This window comes from Cryptomeria japonica, chromosome 1 (assembly GCF_030272615.1).
Source record: "Cryptomeria japonica chromosome 1, Sugi_1.0, whole genome shotgun sequence".
Classification (NCBI taxonomy): Eukaryota; Viridiplantae; Streptophyta; class Pinopsida; order Cupressales; family Cupressaceae; genus Cryptomeria; species Cryptomeria japonica.
The window spans coordinates 52,390,034-52,409,724 of record NC_081405.1 but is presented as its reverse complement, the minus strand read 5'-3'; the positions used below and the strand labels follow the sequence as shown (position 1 = coordinate 52,409,724).

The window sequence follows — 19,691 nt, the reverse complement described above, 5'->3', positions numbered from 1 at the left end:
GCTAATTTCATAACCCCTTGATTATCATAGATCAAGGAAGTAGGCCCTGCTTGAGGCATTTGAATGTCTGCAAGCATCTTTGAAGCCAAATTGCCTCACAAGCTGCCTTAACAATTCACCGATACTCAGCTTCGGTCAAGGAAGGAGCTATTGCCTGCTACTTCTTGTTGGTCCATGTGACTATACATGTGCCCAAACTAAAAACATTCCCAAAAGTAGACTTTTTGTCATCAACACAACCTGTCCAATTGGAGTTTGTAAAACCAACGAGCCCAGGATCTTTGCTCCTGCTATACAAAATGCCAAAATCAAGACTGCAACCCAATGTTCATCTTTTGGGGCTAACATGAAGCGAGAAATGTAGCTCACAGCATAACTAATGTCTGATCTAGTGGCAATGAGGTATATGAGGCTGCCCACTAGTTGCCTGAATGAAGTTTCATCTACCACGGGTGAATCCAACTTGGCTGGCAATTTCAGCCCTTTCTCCATAGGTGTAGATGCAGGTTTGCAATCGTGCATCCGAAATTTATCCAGCAGACTCTTGGCATACTTTGACTGAGAAATGAATATGTGGCTATCTATCTGCCAAACCTCTACACCAAGACAATAATGAAGTCCCAAATCTATAATATCAAAATTGGCACAAATTCTGTTTGACCTAGTCAATCAAATGTGTTGCAATACCAATAATGATCAGATCATCAACATTGATGACAAGAAGAAGAATATCACCACCAGTATGCTTGACATACAAATTGGGATCAAAAGGACTCCTCTGAAAGACATGACTAATCAAGTAATCAATTTTAATGTACCATGCACGAGGAGCCTATTTGAGGCCATAGAGAGCCTTTACTAGTTTGAATACCTGGTGTTCCTTACCAACAACCTTGAAACCTGGAGGCTACGTCATATAGACTTCTTCCTGCTAATCACCAATGAGGAAAACACTCTTGACATCCATTTGATGGACTTTCCATCCAAATTGGGATAAAAATCGCGAGGACAAGCCAAATGGTGCTCATCTTGGTTGTGGGAGCAAATCTCTCCTCATAGTCAATGCCCTCCTGTGAAAACCCTTTGCTACTAACTGAGCCTTGTACTTATCATAGGTTCCATCAGCCTTATACTTGATTTTATACACCCATTTGCAGCCAATAGGCTTCTTCCCTGGTGGTAGATCAGACAGGACCCAAATGTTGTTCTTTAGAAGACTATTATATTTAGCTGCCATAGCCTATTCCCACTCAGGTACACCTTTAGCCTTTGAATATGTCTGAAGCTCATAAATACTATGAATGTTGGCCATAAGAGCAAAATTAATTGTGTTATGCTTGCTCTTAACTCTAGCTGATCTACCTTCAATCAATTTATCATCACGAAGATCACCAATGGTCTTGGCCCACCACTTAGGCTAGAGAGTAGAAATACCAACATTTGTTGCAGGAGGAACATCACTTGGTATATCTAGAGCAAACTTATCTGGATGTGAATCCTAAGGTTCCTGAGGAAAGTCGGATGGCACAATGTCATGCCTGGGAGACGCCACAACTGCAAAGTCATCTGAAGCCCTCCCATGAGATGGAGCTAAGGGAAGGCGAACACCCATATCTATAGCCTTCATAGGCTGATCCTCAGGGCTCAAGACAGAAGAAGAAGACTCGAAAGGCCCTCCTTCATCATCAAATACCACATCTTGACTAAATATGAGATAATCAATGTCTACATCAATAAGACGATAATCCTTGTGAGTGTCACTGTAGCCTATGAACATCAATTTTTGGCTCTTGGAATCTAGCTTCATGCGCTTGGCATCTGGAACCCAAACATAAGCAGTAGAGCCAAAAACCTTCAAATGACTGATTTTCGGCTTTCTACCAGACAAGGCTTCCTGTGGGGTCATCTTCTTAATGACCTGCGTGGGAGACAAGTTCAAAAGCTAAACTGCAATGTAGACTACTTCCACCCAAAACTTCTTTGGAACATTTCTATGCTCCAACATAAATGGGGCCATCTCAGTGATTGTACGGTTCCTGCACTCAACAACATCGTTCAACTGAGGGGTGTAAGGTGTGGTAAGTTGATGCTTAATGCCATGTGATGCATAGAAGTTGGAGAAATCAGTAGAACAAAATTCCCCGCCATTGTCGAACCGAAGAGAGACTATCGGACAGCAAAACTTTTTTTCCTCTAAGGCCTTTAACTTCTGAAACATGTTGAACACCTTTGATTTGTGCTTGAGAAAATACGCCCACATTTTCCTGCTGAAATCATCAACAAACAACAAAAAATACCTGCATCCAGTGACTGATGGAGTGTTCATCGGGCCACAAATATTTGCATGAACCAACTCCAAGACCTTGGATGCTCTCCAAGCGTCCTCATCTGAAAACCAAGTCTAATGCTACTTTCCAACTTGGCAAGCTCCGCAAACTCCATGATGTTGAATCTAAATCTCAGGTAATCCAACAACTAGACCCTCCTGAACTAACTGACAGAGATAGTGAATATTCAGGTGCCCATACCGTTGATGCCAAAGATTGTTGATGGAAGTACTTTTGACTGCCAAGACATACTCCAGAGAATCACCAGAATCAACAAGTCTATAAAGACCATGATCCTCAAGGCCAATAGCAACTGTAGTGTGAGTCTCCCTATCAACAATGTTACACTTGTGCGAACTGAAGACGACATCCAGCTGTGGAGAATGATGCATAATCTGACTGACTAACAACAGATTGAGCTCCATACCTGGGACGAAGTATACATTGAGAAAGATCAAATATCTCCCTCCAAATGAAATATGAACATTGCCCTTGCCGACAACAGTATACTCTTCACCTCCTCCAAAGATCACTTTATCAGTGAAAGGCGTGTACTTTGTAAACCAATCCAGACAATGTGTGAAATGTTGAGAGGCGCCAGAGTCGATGTACCAAGCAGATGAATTCTCTTGTTCAGATGGGTGGTTGGCCAATAACACATAGAAGGTAGACTCCTTTTGATCAAAATGCGTAGCAGCTTGGGCCTTTTGATTAGACCCTCCCTGTCGAGATTGCTCAGACGCCAACCGTTTCTTGCAATCTTTCTTCATGTGGCCAAACTTGTGACAATAGTTGCACCAGACACCTTTCTTCTTGGAAGACTCCTTGAAATTGACCTTGTGTTTTTTGCTGGGAAGACAGAGGTTTACATTTATTTTTATTTGAGGCTTTGGTTGTGAAGGCCTATTCAGTGGAGGACAAACTAGCATTGTTTCCAAATTGTTGCTTCCATCTATCCTGTTGCAAAGATCAACAAACTTCAGATCAACACTATCAGAGGTAATATTGAGCATCTCAATGAAATGCTCGTAGGATCGGGGTAGGCTTTTCAGCGTGATCACTACCATATCCTCTTCCTCCATGTTGCGGCCAATAGCCTCCAACTGGTCACGGATGTCCTTGATCTTTGTGAGATGTGCTTGGGGAGATTTCTTCTCATCCATTATGATAGAAAACAGCATATTCTTCAAAAAGCAAGCTCGGCTCTTGTTGAACGTTTCATGAAGATCCTTCAAGAGATCCAGAATCTCTTTAGCTGTTTTTTTCCAGATAGCACCTAAGGGAGTTGATCATCTGTGACAGATAATTTGATGAGCACAACAGCCTCCCGATTTTGCTCATCAAATTTCTCCACTTCAAAACAAGTAGACTTACCTAGAACAACTTGATTAAGACAACGATACTCAAAAATTATCATCATGCACTGTTTCTGGGTGTTGTAGTTGCGGCCGTTGAACTTTTGGTTGTGCTCCAACATTTTGTTGGTCAAAGATGCCATCATGAATATCGAGGTCAAACAAGGTCAACCTTGTGAAGGCACTAAAAACAAGGCAAAACTATATGATCTAAAAATCATAGCAAAAACAATCGACACAAATATCGAGACATTGAAAACCCTAGCATAGAATTAGAGGCACGAATCCCAATGCACAAATTTCAAAATTTGCTAAAAACTCAAAAACAAATCCACAAACCCTAGATTGTAGGAAAATAATCAGCAAAAAAAAAAAATGGCACAGATCTCAAGGTAAATAACCTAGTCGCTGTCATAAAATAGTTCGTCGCGCAAGGAAAAAAAATGTCACCCAAAAAATCATGACTCCCAAAAAACAGTTGCACCTCAGAAAACGCATTGAATCACAAATGCCTCCCTTCAGGAGTGCCACGGGAAAAAGATAGAGGCTCAACCAAAAAGAAACGCAAGCCAAAAAAAAATCCTAGCGTGGGTGAGGCGCACAAAACACACGGAGAAGGTTTGTAAAAAACGCAAGCGGTGTAAAAATCATGACGCAGAGAAGGTCGAGTGAAAAAGAAAACCCGGCTTGAAATGATGCGAAACCTGCTTATGATCTATCCAGCAAAAACACAACCTAGAAAAAAAATACGACCACAAACCCTCAATGCTGCTTGAAACAGACCCACGAAAATTCCTTAAAAAAAAACTTTGAAATAAAGTTTCCAGAAAACCCACATTTTGTCTAAAAATTTTGTTCATGAATATAGAATGTATATATAGAGATTTACATAACGATGTTCTAAAAAGAACAAACCGTTTAACTAAAGCTAAAAAGCTAGCTACGTCTTCTAATAAAGAAGCATTAAAAAAACAATAAATAAATAAATACTAAATGAACTAAATGACCATTAATAGAATGACTAAAAATAGCTGACTAAATATATTCTGATAATGAATTCCTTGGTACATTCAATCCTTGAACCACAATAACTTCCTTCATATGTCCTTTCACAATTGTAGAAGCAAGGATACACGTATGTATTTGCTTTGAGCTATGAAATATACCTAATCCCTAATCCCTAATCCCTAATCCCAAACAATGGTAACTCATGAAGTATGTCTAACCAGTAATCCCCAAAACTCGCACATTTTGCATTATTCACTCCTACCTACCTCCCAATACAATCTAGGGTACCATTAATGACCAGATTTGATGTTGAAACTACTCCAAATTGGGTTTCTCATGCCCAAAACAAATAGTCATCTCAAGGGCATACATTCACATGTACTTTTGGCGACGGTGGATGTGGATGACCATGCTTTCATTAATGCACTAGTTGCTTTTCCACTCTTGGTGGTCCTTGCTCCTAGACTAAACCATTCATCTCACTGATTTCACAAGATTTAAGCTCTACTTATACACAACATCCATTGACTATCTAGTTCCTCCTTGATTTCCAAAACAAGGCAACCAACAAAACGCCATATATGCCAATTAATTTTCCAGAAAGAAGGTCGATCATTTCACATTTCCACACAACTACAAGCCTAAGGTTTCAACAATTGCAAGTCTAGTCAACATTTGAGAAGCAAATATTTGTAAATATCAAAGTTAGTATTGTAAATAATTGTTGCAGTTGACTATCTCCACAATTTCATTTGTGGATTTTTGGGAAGTTCTAGCTAAGGGTTTGCTCTTTCTAGTTCACTGATATGAATGCGATCAAATATCAAAGGAATGGGACAGCATTCTAAGTCATTACATGCTTCATAATGGTCTTTTCTTCATTGCATATGAATTTCGACAATCAATGATCGATTACTAAGTATCACCAATTGCTCGATATCATTATTTGTCGTGTGTGTAAATGCTAGCTCATATTCCTTTGTGAAATTGATTTGTTGTTCCTGACAATGTCCTTAGACTTTAAAACCCAATGAATAGGCATTGGTCCTAAAAGAAATGATCCACCATGCATTTAAACCAAAAACATCTTACACTAGTAGAGTAGTAGGAAATAGATTGTATGTGCTTCATGACTCAGTGTTATAACCATGTAAACATCTTCAATAATCCACAGCAATTATGATTCTCAAGAGTCATTTTAAACATACTCGCATCCTATTGTCACGTAGTGGTGTACTTATCAACTTAATAGACATTATAGCAATAGGTTAATCCCTAACCTACTAATAGCTTTTTAGAATAAACATGCACCAAGTAATACTACACAATTTATACATTGTCTACATTTAGTTGGGTTTAATCCTAATCAAGGTGCTTCTAGGGAAGCCCCCTTGGGTCTAGCTAAAACTAACGTCAAAGAGGGCACTGCTCTAATTTTGACAACCCTAGCACTCAAAGAACGCATAGCTTTAGGAATTTGGAACCTACCGCTTTGTGCACCAACGCTGCCCGCACAGGTGGAGAAAAAGCTAACATTGCATTTATCATGTCTTGACGTTGGTGTTGAACCACATGCCATTTCTATACTTTTCATTGTTCTTGATATGTTGGTAAAATAAATTTAGAGCATCTTTGGAATGAGGAAAAAATGAACTCAATGTGTTGGCAAATGTTCAATTTTGGTTTCATGGGAATGTTGGATAGATTCATTCCCCTAGCCTTGTGTTTGTGATTGCAAAATGTTGTAGGATGGTATCATTTTGTGGTTTTTGTTTCTCCTTGAGAGGGGAGAGTGAGTGGGGTGTATTGTAAACATTTCCCTTCCTCTCTCATGTCCTTGGATTCATCATAGGGTCCCTTGTCAATCTCCCTACAGTTTGAGAAGTGTCTCTTATGCTTGTATGTGTTTCAATGATCGAGCATACCACGAGATCGAGTGTGATCTCCTACTCATTCACCTCAACTTTTCAATTGTCTATAGGTATTTTTCAAGTGTTTCCAATGTTAGAGAAACCTAGTTGAGTGTCCAAGATGAGGTTCTGAGTCAATTCCTAGAGAAACATTTTGTTTGGCCTCGACCTCTGCCTTTGGACACTGGTGCTTTTCCTAGACCATAACGCTAGGTTGAGACTATAGTATGTTTCTACGACTACAACGCAACAATTGCAATCCTTCACACGTACTAGTTTCCCTTCAACTGCTACAATCCTCTTGGCACAAACTAGTCCTTTGTTACTCTTCCAATCTTTTGCACTATAGTACTCTTGGCACACTCTAGTCCTCTTTTCATCGGAAAATTAACTCTTCCAATCTTTTTCCAAGGAAACTTTGTATATGAAAGTTGTTCCGATATGTTTGTTGAGTCTTCCCTGTTGCAACTTTGGGCATTTTGATGACAAAAACAATTTTGGTGCCTAAACCTACTTTTACTCTTTCTACGCATTTTGTTCTGATCAAGTGTAGATGATTGCTTAGTCTCTATGACTGATAATGATGCTGTTAATATTGTGGATGTGTTGAAGACATAGTTAGTGGCCTTTACAGAATTAGTCATGCGAGTGATTTGATAAGAAGATGGTATAGAGTTATTCTGCTCATTTGTATATATCTCCTTGAAGGATGGAACATGCTTTTTGGACTATGAAATTGAATCTTGCTTTGTATCCAGTTGAGTGTCCTCTTCTTTAATCATTCTCTCTGCTTCAATGAATGAACATCTTCTTAGTTGCTTTCTCTATTAAGGACAGTCGGGTTTTATGTCTTCAAGCTTATAGTCGACTGTAGTGACAGAATAGTTGACATCTCTTTTGTAGCATGGATGACATCCGAATGGCAGTATGGTTTTTCATTGGTCCTTAGAATAAATGAGTGCAACTTTATATGTTGACAATCATGATATCGACAATCATGGATTAATTTCCTTAACAGTCGGTTTGTTTTTTAATGAACTTGACAAACTAGTCGAAGACAGTTATGTGGTGGTTGTAATCTGATATTAAAACAAGGGGATCGACAGAACATGAGTGGTTTTTTAAGATGTGATTGAATTCTGAAGATATGAAGAAATAGTCTGATTACAACAGAAAGTTCTGTGAAACAGAGACAGTACTCTTGAATTACCAGTTGAAGGTTGGATCTATTTTGGTGTGCAGAGGCATTTGTCAACAACAAACAGTTAATGCCATTGTGATGTGGCAGGCATGTCAAAAGGTTATATTCTGCAATAGATGAATTATGTTTTGTATAGAAAACAGAGGATCATCTCTGTGTGCTTTTCTTTTGTTTTAGAAGACTTTCAATTCTTGTGACATCAGTGAGATGTGTTGTATATGTCAGTGAGACAATTTGTATATGTCAGTGAGACAATTTGAGTAATCCAGTGAGGCATTGTTTGAGAGTGGTTTTTATACCCCAGAGGGTTTTCCACTCATAAATTTTGTGTTGTCAATTGCGCTCATTGTGTTCATCTTCTGATAAGTGAATTAAGTCTGCCAATTTAGAAGACACAAATCTTTTATTCAGTAATTCTTGCTCTCATGAAATCTGTTTTAATGATAAAAGACTAAGTTTAAAAAGTTGTAGATTTTTGTTGACTCCATTGTCACTGATTCACCCCCCCGCCCCTCTCACTGACAGTAGTATTCCCTACATTCCCATGTTGACATTTGATTCATAGTGGTCCCTACTTGGAAGATATCCCACTTTTGCATTGGGAAGCCCGCCTTTGCACAAAATCAATTGATGATCATTCCATTTGGTTGAGGGCTTGTACCCACTAGTAGAGTAACCTTTTGTGAAGGTCTCCCCCTTATGTTTGGGTATCATTTGAATTGTAGCCAAAAAGATAAGTGGTAGTTGTAACCTCCATCCTACTCCATGTATAGGAAACTAGTGGTCATTTGACAAGTGAAGGTATTGTATCTCCTAGTTGTCCCACCACTTGCTTAGGTTTCCCCCGATGATATGAGCATCCTAAGGTGTGTTTAGGGAGTGGATTGAAGATAAATGGTTCCCTCATCCTACTCTTGTGTTGTGTTTGCGAGAGAATGCGATCACAAGCTAGCACCCTATCATTATTGTGTTGTAGCTCCACTCTCTCATAGGATTATCATGTTGACTTCATCATATGATTAGTAAGCCTTTCTACTTGTGCCACCTTGCTTGGAGCAGTATTGATGTCTTGTAGTGTCATTAATATCTTATGTGTCATGTGCTTGACATGCAATTTGTAGGCACATTGGTGAGGAATACAATATGGCAAAGTTGTATATTAAACATGTTGGAGTCATTATTGTGTTCTTTCAAAAAAAATTGTTCCCTGGGCTAGTGTCTTGGTTGTGAGGCTTAATGCATTACAATTTGTCTAGATTGATGCATCTATTTGGCAAAATATATTAGGTTTGTAAACGATCAATTATCTTCTATGCATAAAATGAATAACTAAGAGTAAAAAATTGATTATAAATGTCCCATATGCCTTATCAGGTCATGTTTTGTATAGAAGTTGATGCAGAAGCATCTCAAGGATCAATTATCAAATTCAATCAAAAACTTTTGTGTTGCAATTTTGGATTTTTGTATTCTAAAACTCTATTTCTAAAGGAATCATTACTCTTCAAACAATCAAATTCAAATTGTTTCCCTCTCATTTGTAAGTCCCTTGTTGGTTGTAATCTTTGGAGGGCCATGTTTGGCAAAGTGCACCTAATCATGACACTTTGAGAAAGTTAAAAATTCACAGTTTTATGAGGGTGATTAGGAGGTGGTGACTTGCACATTGCTTATTCAATTTGCATTAATACCATTCATTTGCATGCCAAAATCCTTTTCTGAGGACCCATGTGGAGGGTTGTTACTTATTAAAAGATAAAGCTTACCTTGTAATAGTGACTAAAGTGATGTGTTGTTTTTCCTTTTTTAGTATCTTTGATGTGTCATCTTTATCCATTTCATCCAAAGACTCCATATAAGGAGATGAAACTCGTTATAATCATTAACCTAATATCTAATAGAAAAATATTGTGTTCTATTTATATTTACAATGCAATATCACATTAAGGAGTATGTAAAAGGATTTTTTCCATTCACAACACTAGTTTTCTTTCAAAAGAACATTTGAGGATTTTTTCAAAAGTAGGATTCATTAGTTTCTTCTGCACAAAGTCACACCTATTTTTTTGTGAAACATGCAAGCATTCTTTTTTGAAAATCATGCATGCATTAATCTGGAAATCGTGGAATTCTATAATCTGAAAAACTAAGCCAAGTTTTTTACAAAAACCTAGGTTTTTTGGAACCATTTCTGTAGCTCAGAACTAGGATTTCATCAGTCTGTAGCCAAGTCGCATAAAACTATGACAGCTAGGGTTTAATGTAGGTATTTGTTCAAATTTTCTAAATAATTTTTACTAGTTCAAAAACCCAATGCTATATCACAAGATTTCAATATTTCTTCTACAAGTAGCAAGAATGTGTTATGATCATAGTTGGACTACTCGGCGAGTAGTTAAAAACTCGCGAGTTTTTCTTCAAGGCAAGTTTGTACGACTTTTACTCGCCGAGTTCTTGGGAAAAACTCGGCTGCATTAAAAAAAAGAGGCCCAAACATGTCAAAAAATTATCTCTTTTTTTTTTCCAAGTCAGTCTCATTCTCTTCATCAAAATATATACATGAAATATAACATTTAAGCTAAGTTACCGGTTCCAGTTCGGATTCAGGTACGGATTCGTGGATTCGGAAAAAAGAAAAAAAAAAAATTGGGTACGGGTACGGGTTCGTCCGTATATATATATATATATATATATGTTCAAACTTCAAACATCAAAATTATATATGTTCACAGTTCAAACATACAAATATGAAACATGCAATGTAACTTTCCCATACAATGATACATAAATGATAACAGATAAATCATAAATCATAAATCCATAATTGCCAATGCCAATAAATATTCTGTTATTGATATATCATAAATCATAAATGTAATATCATATTCATAATTTGCAAAAAAGATAATATTCAAGTTTCAAGTTTCAACTGATTCAAGTTTCAAAATGCTAAAATAAGATTAAAAAATTTGTTTTTTAATTGTTTTTCTTTGTTTTCTAACCCATGGGCCCCGTTTTTGGGAACCCACGGGCTTGGGTTCACCCAGGTCCTCCTTGGTTCGACCTGGGTCCCACCCGGGTCCTGCCCAGGCGGCTGGGTTCCCTGTGGGTCCTGCGTGGCATGAACCAAGACCAGGACCCAGCCATTTTTGGCAAGAACCGGTAACTGAGCATTTAAGTATACTTTAAGTTATATTTCATGTATATATTGGCAGGATGTTTGAGTGTGGTTTCAGATCTCTAGGAGTTATAATGCAAATTCTAGGTTTTAGAAGATTTTTTAAATTTTCAGACTTAGTCAAATTTCAATAATCAGTAAACTCCTATCAACATTATCTCGCTCTCTCAATCTCACTCACTTTATTTGCCCCGAATTTTAGACCTATCTATCTCCCTATCACTCTTACTCTATCCCCCTCTCTACCACTCTCCATCTCACTCTCTCCTCTCTCCCCCAAGATCTAGACCTATCTCTCTACCCCTCTCTCACCCTCAAACCCCCGCAAGAGGTGCTACCCTCAACCTAATTTTATTTTGCAGATGCTTGGTGGCAAAGTTGGGGTGGAAATACCCCAAATCTCAGAAAATTTGCCCTCAAAATCTTATGTAAACCTTGTAGTTCATCCAGTTGTGATCGCAATTAGAGCTTGTTTGAGGCCATCCACACAAAGAAGAGGAGCAAGTTAGCTCCAAAAAGCCTCAATGACCTTGTCTTTGTGCAATATAATCTCCAGTTGTGCATAAGGAAGGTAGAGGAAGCACCAGTTGGTCCAATTGATTTGGATGATATAGATCCTTACGGTGATTGGACATCGTAGGAGCAGCCTCCATTGTTTACAAAGGATGACATCAATGATTTGGAGAGGCAGGCTACGGAGGAGGGAGGTGGATTTGGTTTCACACTGGATGACATTGAGGAGGATGAGGAAGATGAGGAGCCATTGCCAGTGCCAGGTGCAGCTAGAGGCAGAGCTACATCTAGGATGGAGGATGAGCCACAGCCTGAGCCAGTCATGCCAAGCGAGGAGGCACAATCACGCCCACAGCAGACTTCTAGGACTAGACCCTCTAGTTCTATCCCCCCCCCTAGTTTTTACTAGAGTTGGGAAGAGGAAGATGTAATTGTATTGATTTATTTACTTTTAGTTACAAAAACTATTTACTATTTTGCTTCCAGCCAGCAACATTCCTCATGAGGATGCGATTTTGTACCCACTTTGCGTTTAAATATATCTAGACTCAATTTGTTTCTTTTGTGTTCTCATTTATTGACTCATTGGATGCATCTTCTCATTGAATTTCGCAAAAAAAATGCATTTCTAATTGAATTGAAGCAATTTTTTAAGTTGCCGAGTATTGGCCGAGTTTTTCCCGAGTTTCTTGGCGAGTTTTTGGTTTTGGCAAGTAGTTCAACTATGGTTATGATCATCAAAGGCATTTTTATTCAATGTATTTATGATCTTTTACATGAGCAAATGTTGTGTTTAAGGGTTGCATATAGGGTTGAACGATTCAAAGTGTTGATTGGATGTGTTTAAAGTGGAAAAACATGATGGAATGGTTAGCAATTTGGGGTACTGAAAACTCGGTAGTTTATGTATCTCGATGTGCTTAAAAATCAGTAAGTGTATGCGTGTGTTCTGATTTTTATTTCAGATTTGAATCAGTGATTTGATGTGACATTGGAGATTTTGAGAGTGGATTATAAATCATCAAATGGGTTGTGTTAAAACCAGATTTGATATTGAGCTGTTGGGTTTGGTGTTGAGATCCACTCAATAATGGCATTGTTAGTTTGAGTTGAGTTTTGTTTCAGCCATGTGCGTGTGTATTGAAATTTGACTGGTATGGGTGGCTTATCTCATGTGATGAATCTACTTTTGATGGGATTGTACGGTGCTTTCTATAAGTTTGCAGAGTTGTGTGGTTTGCTGCAAGGAGAAGATCGCCCTTCATTGGGCTCCCTATTCTTGGCTGCATCAGAAAATGTGCACAAATCCACTGTGTTTTGAACCAAACGCAGGACCCGCGCTGCATTGGATATTTATACCTGAGTTGGCATCCATAACTTCTTGGAAAGTCCTCTCTTTAATGCACCATCTGAAGTATTTCCACTGATATCAAGTTCTACGATCTTCTCCAATTAAAAAATAATAATGAATGCAGTTCATATTTTCAATAGCCAGAATTCATATTTTCAGTAGTTACAGATTTCAAATCTTCGGGTGATTGAGATTTTAGTTCTAGCAATACTAATGTTTTTTTCAGCTGTATAACAGATTTCTGGATTTCAGATATTATATTAATTTTAGATTGTAGAGCATTCTCAGTTACAGAAATTTTACAGTTGTCTCAATTTTATGTTAGTTCAGAGATCTCTTTCCGGAAGTTAAGCTTTCTATTTTTGATACTCAGATATCAACTATAAAACTCTCAGGTATTCGGTTATGAAATGAAAGTTTCAGCATATTCACACATTCCTGATTTGGGAAGATAAAAGCAGTTATGCAACTGCGTCACAAAATAAGATGGAAAGTTGAAAGAAGAGCCAACTATGCAAGTGCTAATGCTACATGCAGTGTTACTTCTTTCATTTCCAAATGCAATGCATACATTCATGCTATGAACTATGAAGTGTTTATAGCATGAATATATTCTGCCGCAACTTTATCTTTTTAAGTGATTTCATGCATGTGTCCAATGTTTAATTTACTTTTGAAAAGGTGAGGCTCGGAGATTACTCAGCACCCCCTCCCGCTAGAGATGCAGAGATGAGAGTATCGGGTTTTTGCTGGTTTGATTCCATCAATAATTAGATTTTAGTTTAATCTAATATCCAAGTTTGATGGGGCAAACCATCTCACTATATACCCAAAGGTGAAATTTTCGGTTTTTACCAGGTTGACTCATCCTTTAATTAGATGCAATCCCCAACTGACAAGGATCACTCAATAGGCGTGTATCTCCTTTCTGAGAATTCCCTGCGTCTTTATAACTACAAACTAGCATTTGTGCCCTGAACCTCACCAACTCTAAATATCAACTCAATGTTATGTTGTAGAAAAAGAAATTCAGTTACGGGCACAAGTCAATTTAGTAAGACGAGGTAGATTGTAACTTATTTAAAAACTAAAATCTAGGTCTAAAACACCAAACAATATATACGGGCTAGAAAATGGTATTCCGTGAAGAAACTCAAATGTGTAATAACTGCTGTATGAGACGGTGTATATGCACTAAAAGCTCTCTGGAATTAATCTACACCTTACATTGTCCAGCTAATTGAGACCTTTTAACGAACGCCATTAAGTGAAAGTATGTGAGTAGATAAATAAGGGTTTGCTACATTCTATATAAGTATTGTCAGCGGTGGACGTAGGTACCCCAGTCCTCATCCTATGGTGGAGTTTAATGGTGACCATGCTATAGACTGAGTATACCTTAAGGGTGTGAATTCCATACCTTATAGCGGAGAGTATTAACGAATTTTGGTAATTTGCCAGTAATCCCAATTTGGAACAGGAGTTCGCCCTCGCGTTCATACGCATTCGATGATGGTTTTGTTGATTTTCTGCGCTTCTTTGAAAGTGACTGTTTCTGCTCCTCCGTATCAAACTGAGCATCGACCTCGGCTCTTGCTTCAGCTACCTCCGCCCGGCTCAGCACGCTTGCACCCCCTGCGGTAGCCCCACATCAAACCATGACATAATGCAAATTCGTGATAAATTTATGAGGAAAATATGTTAAAATATGATAAGAATAACTGATGTTTTACCCCTAGGGAAATCAGGCGCCTCCTCTGGTACGGGCAACATTGAAACTTTTGCTGGTAGAGATTTAACATCTTCGTTTTTTCTCTTGAGATTTTTCTTCTGGGCTACCATGGTCTACAGCTTGAAGGCACTGTGAAGCTGCTGAGCGTAAGGAAGAAAAAAGAAAACAAACTTCGCAAACAATTTTGTATGAAAGGAAGGAAAATTAAGCTCAGAGAATGTGTAGCAGATGAAAGTAAATCCTTGTGGAATGCAGCATAAACCTCCACAAAACCCACGGCCAGGGAGTTCAGTGTACAGACGTTGTAAAAGATGTATACTTAACATGCCCTAATTGCACACTGTTACAACGGGGAACTTAGAACTGGCAATATATTTTTAGTCTTATTTTTAAATATTTATTGAATAGTTAATAGTACATGTATTTATAGTCTTAAACTGTGATAATTTAATAATTTCTTAATAATTTTATATAAAAATTATTTTTAAAATAATTTTAATATTTAAATATCTTAAATATATATTTCTTCCATATTGAAATATATCAATCTTAAAATATTATATTTATTTATTTATTCAAAACATTATTTTATTTTATTTTAAACTATTTAAGAATTATTTCTTTTTTGTCTTTGTTTCTTTTAAGAATTGTTTTTATTTACTTGGAAATTATTTTATTTTATTTTATAATTATCAATTTAAGTTTAATTAAAATTTATTAGGCTAAGTTATTGAGGGTCGTTTTATTTATTTATTCTATAAGTCACAAATTAGAATTTGTTTTAGTAAGGTGAATTCTATTTTTTCAATAATTGGGGTTAGATAATTGTAAGTAGAAATTGTAATTTGATGGGGGCTTAGGAGAAATAGTGAATATCACCAATAAAGAAGGAAATAAAATACAGATGACTCCAAAGCGTAACATTTGGGGTTATATAATTGTAAGTAGAAATTGTAATTTGATCGGGGCTTAGGAGAAATAGTGAATATCACCAATAAAGAAGCAAATAAAATAGAGATGACTCCAAAGCGTAACATTTGGCATAGGATTTCCTAAGTAATATAAAACAAGGCCGCGTTGCTATGAAGTTCCTATCAAACGCTAGCAGGGCGGTTTTGTTCTTTGAAAAGTAGATAGTTTGAGAGAATTATTGATCCAATCAAACTAGTGGTAGGGATGGTATTATTGACCATTTTGTAAATTAGGAATAGTAATATAGAGTGCTTAATTCAATGAAGACTGCCTAAAATTTTGTATAGAATTGTGGGGCTTCTAGTTGATTTTGGAACTATTGGCAATTTGCATTGAGTTAGAAAGTTGACATTGTCAATTTGACAATCAAAACTATATAAAACTATGTCAATTGTCTCATCTGCATGTCAATTTTATTTTTGAAATGTCTGATAATAATGTTTTTAAATAGACAACACTATGCATTTAATTTAAACTTGTACTAACATGTTGAATAATAACTGTAGACGCCCATTTCTGTCCACTTAATTAAATAGATATTTGATATTTATTTGATTATTTAACCATCATTCAACTATTAATTAAATAAACAAAACATATTTGTTTAATTAATTCATCTTATCCTAAAATCCCCCCTCTCACATTCAAATAAATTAACTTTTATTTAAATCCTTTCTCTCACATTTAAATAAATAAATATTTATTTATTTAAATTCCTAAATCCCTCGCCCACTTGCACTTTCTAAAAAATGCAAGTTGCAAGTTAAACCATCCTTCTACTCATTTTCAAACCCCCTATCATTAGCCTAATCACCCTTTAATGGTTTGCACATTCCTAGACCAAAGGTTAACCCAAAAACTCATCAACTCAAACCTTTAATGACTTCCTTTAAAGTCTTCAAGCCTTTAATGGTTTCCCTTTAGAATCTTCAAGCCTTTAACAGCTTCCTTTAAAGTCTTTAAGCCTTTAATGGTTTCCTTCTAAAGTCTTCTTGAGCCTTTAATGGCTTCTTTCAAAGTCTTCAAGCCTTTAATGTCTTCCTTCTAGAGTCCTCTTAAGCCTTTAATGGCTTCCTTCAAAGTATTCATGCCTTTAATGGCTTCCTTCAAGTCTTCAAGCATTTAATGCTTTGTCTCCTTCTCCTCTCAAGCCTTCCCTTGTTGACACTTGTCAACATGTGATTGGCTTGAAGAAGACTGTATGGATTAAGGATCAACACTTCCTCAAGCAATCCTAACCATTCCTCAATCAATTCAATCTCAATCCTTCATTTGCCCATTTTCCCTATAAACATATCTCATTCCTTCATTGTCGAGGACACATGAGAGTTATCCATGCATTGTTACTTTGCTTAGAATTTGAATGTTTCTTGTAGGAAGTCTTAGTGTTATATTTTATCTCTTTCACTAGTTGGAATTTTTATTTAACCTATAATACTTCATTTGAATCCTCATTGAACACTTGACATTATCAACAATCTCTCATCCTCCATTTGACATCCCTTTGTGCTAGTGCTCAAGTTGAGGGCATACTTCACATAGCAATAGGATCTTGGAGAGGAGGAGGACAAGGAAGAGCCAAAGCATGGGAGCATCATGAGGGAGTAGTATTCATGTAGCTTGTTTATTTATTTCCTAACTAAACTCATATGCTAATCTTCTTTGATGATGCTTTGGATGGATTTGTCTTCGTGTTTTATTTATGGTTGAAAGCTCATTACTAATATGATTTCCTATTGATTTTGCTAATCTCCATTTTCACAGTGTTTCAATAACAACAATGTTAAGTGCAATGGCTCAGGCCTGCAATTTTGCAGCCACGTGAAGGCCAGCAAGACTAGACGTGGACACGACAAATTCAAATTAGGAGAGATAGGTAGGGGATGAAGACAAAACATATGTGGTTTTGAGGAAAGCGAGGAGAGAATATGGTAGAAAAGAAATAATAAACAGATTGGAAGAAAGGAGTTAAACAAAGAGGGAAATGATCCTCATATGTGAATGGGTGCTAGTGTAGTGCAATTAGGCGAGATAAAAGAAAACTAAAAGATTCACAAAAATTGGGGTTGAGGAGCAAGGCATTATGCAAAGAAAGAGGGTTGGAAAAAACTACCAAATCAGAACCACCAACAAAAACTCTAGGAGAGAAAAGGTAATAAGCAAAAGAATGGTGGTAGGATGTTTAATGTGCCTTTTATGCAAAATGGCACGGTAAAGGAGGAAATAGAAGGAAAATAGAAAGATGGTAGAAGGAGCAATGGGGAGTTGAAGTTATACTCAACTTCCTTGCAAATGATTTTTTGCTAGTTTTATGCCCAACATCTGATGAAAAGAAGATGATTATGGTGAAAGGGAAAATCTTTGTGGATGGGCATGGATTCTATATAAAGGTTTGGGAGGTGAATTTTGATGCATCAAAAAATGTATGTGAAAATATCCTTATTATGGTATAAGCTTGAGATTCTACCAACAAAGTACTAGGATGGAGAAATCTTAGAATTAATAGGAAATGAGTTGGGAAATGAAGAGGGAGCATATGTGTGTGCAAGGGAAAGATGGAATCCAAGTAGGTTTGGATCTTACATTAGGATTAGTATGAAAATAAAGTCAAACAACACTAGATGGAATGAACTAGAAATAGTAAAAGAGGCAAATGTATAGATGCAAGAAGTAGAATATGATATATATTAAGCTATCTAGGGTTTAGGAATTCTTAGAGCCAAGACACTGACAAGACTATAGAGGCTTACAAAGAATACTTAAAAGAAAGAGAAAACTCTTCACAAATTTGAGAAAAAACTCCTCTCCCTCTCAAGCTAAAAAGGAAGGAAGAACAAGTGAAGAAGGAGTATTGGAGTAGAGTCAAATAGAAGAAATCACATGTCATTGGAGTATGTTCAAGAGGAGGAGATCCAACATCAACTCGCGAGCAAAATTATAGAAGACAATATTAACACAATACTTGACGTAGGGAGTGATTTAATGGATTTGGTTGAAGGGATTAACAAGAACATGGGCAAGATAGATTTTTAAGAGCTTCCAATAGGATAGGTAGAGTCAACTTTCATGGATAAGGTGCAAGACAAGGAGGCAAAAAAAGAAGAAATAGAGGAGATACCAACATGTAGGTTAGAAGGGTATGGCTCGAAGAAAGAAGGAGATGGAGTAGAAAAGTTGGGGATCTCTTAAATAGATATAATCAAACAAACATTAGATTATTGGGAAGCCAAAAGGAGAGGTAGAATGATGAATCAAGAGAAAAGGAATTGAGATGGGGAGGTAGATAGACAAGATAAAATCACCATGTTACTCAAATTAGGGAAGTGTGTTACCCTTCCTGGGACATTACGAAACTCATAACTTGGAATGTTACAGGATTAAATTCTCATAACAAAAAGTTAACCAAAGTTAACCTTGGATATATATAAGGTTACTATTTTTAATAAGTTTTCATTTGAGCACAGATTGGTCTGAATTTTTTTCCAAATCTTCAAGTTGGCTAGATAAGCATGCTTATAAATTTTTGTTGCAATCTCATGTTTATATTTGAAAATAATAAAGTTTTCCCTTTCTGAATTTGTGAATGAAAGTTTCAGAGTCAATTTTGAGAGCTTTAGAGGCTTCGAAACTACCCAAAAGTGTTTTTCACTAATGTAGTAAGTTATATCTTGATAGAGCGCATCAAAAGATTTTTAGTGCTTCAAATAATTTGTGAATTAGACACTCAGTTCAAAAGTTATGGCCCTCGAAAGTTAGGTCTCCTGAAATAAAAAATATAAAAAATGTGTCAGACAAATAAATGAGTTGTAAAAGTGAGGTACACATGTTGATGTGTGTTTTGACACATCATAGGGCATAGATTGTATCTCCTATATATGAGGTGCGTGAGATGGAGGTTGTGTGTAAGAGTCTTGTAGCTATTGAGTTACCTTTGTTGAATCTCTAATTGGTGACAAAAATGTGAAAAGCTTGCTCTGCAAGCAAATTGTAATTTGTTATTGATTTCTGAATAATATATTGGACAACTTTTGGATTGTGGAGTTATTTTCCTAAAAGGGTTTTCCCCACGTAAATCATCGTGTTGTGGTTGCATGTTATTTATGTTTATTTCTCTTAAGTTTTTGTAACTGTTGTAAGGATTTGT

General features: G+C 36.8%; 1 protein-coding gene across 1 annotated transcript in view; it reads right to left on the bottom strand.

The window, feature by feature from the left end:
• Positions 1–14,938, bottom strand: part of LOC131060261 (rRNA biogenesis protein RRP5) — a 229,852-nt gene extending 214,914 nt beyond the window's left edge. The window contains exons 1-2 of the mRNA XM_057993438.2: positions 14,577–14,938; positions 14,264–14,478 (exon numbers count right to left, since the gene is read on the bottom strand). Of these exons, the coding sequence (XP_057849421.2) occupies positions 14,264–14,478; positions 14,577–14,685 (324 nt within the window). The 5' untranslated portion in view covers positions 14,686–14,938. The remainder of the gene's footprint in view (positions 1–14,263; positions 14,479–14,576) is intronic.
• Between the last annotated feature and the right edge of the window lie 4,753 nt (positions 14,939–19,691).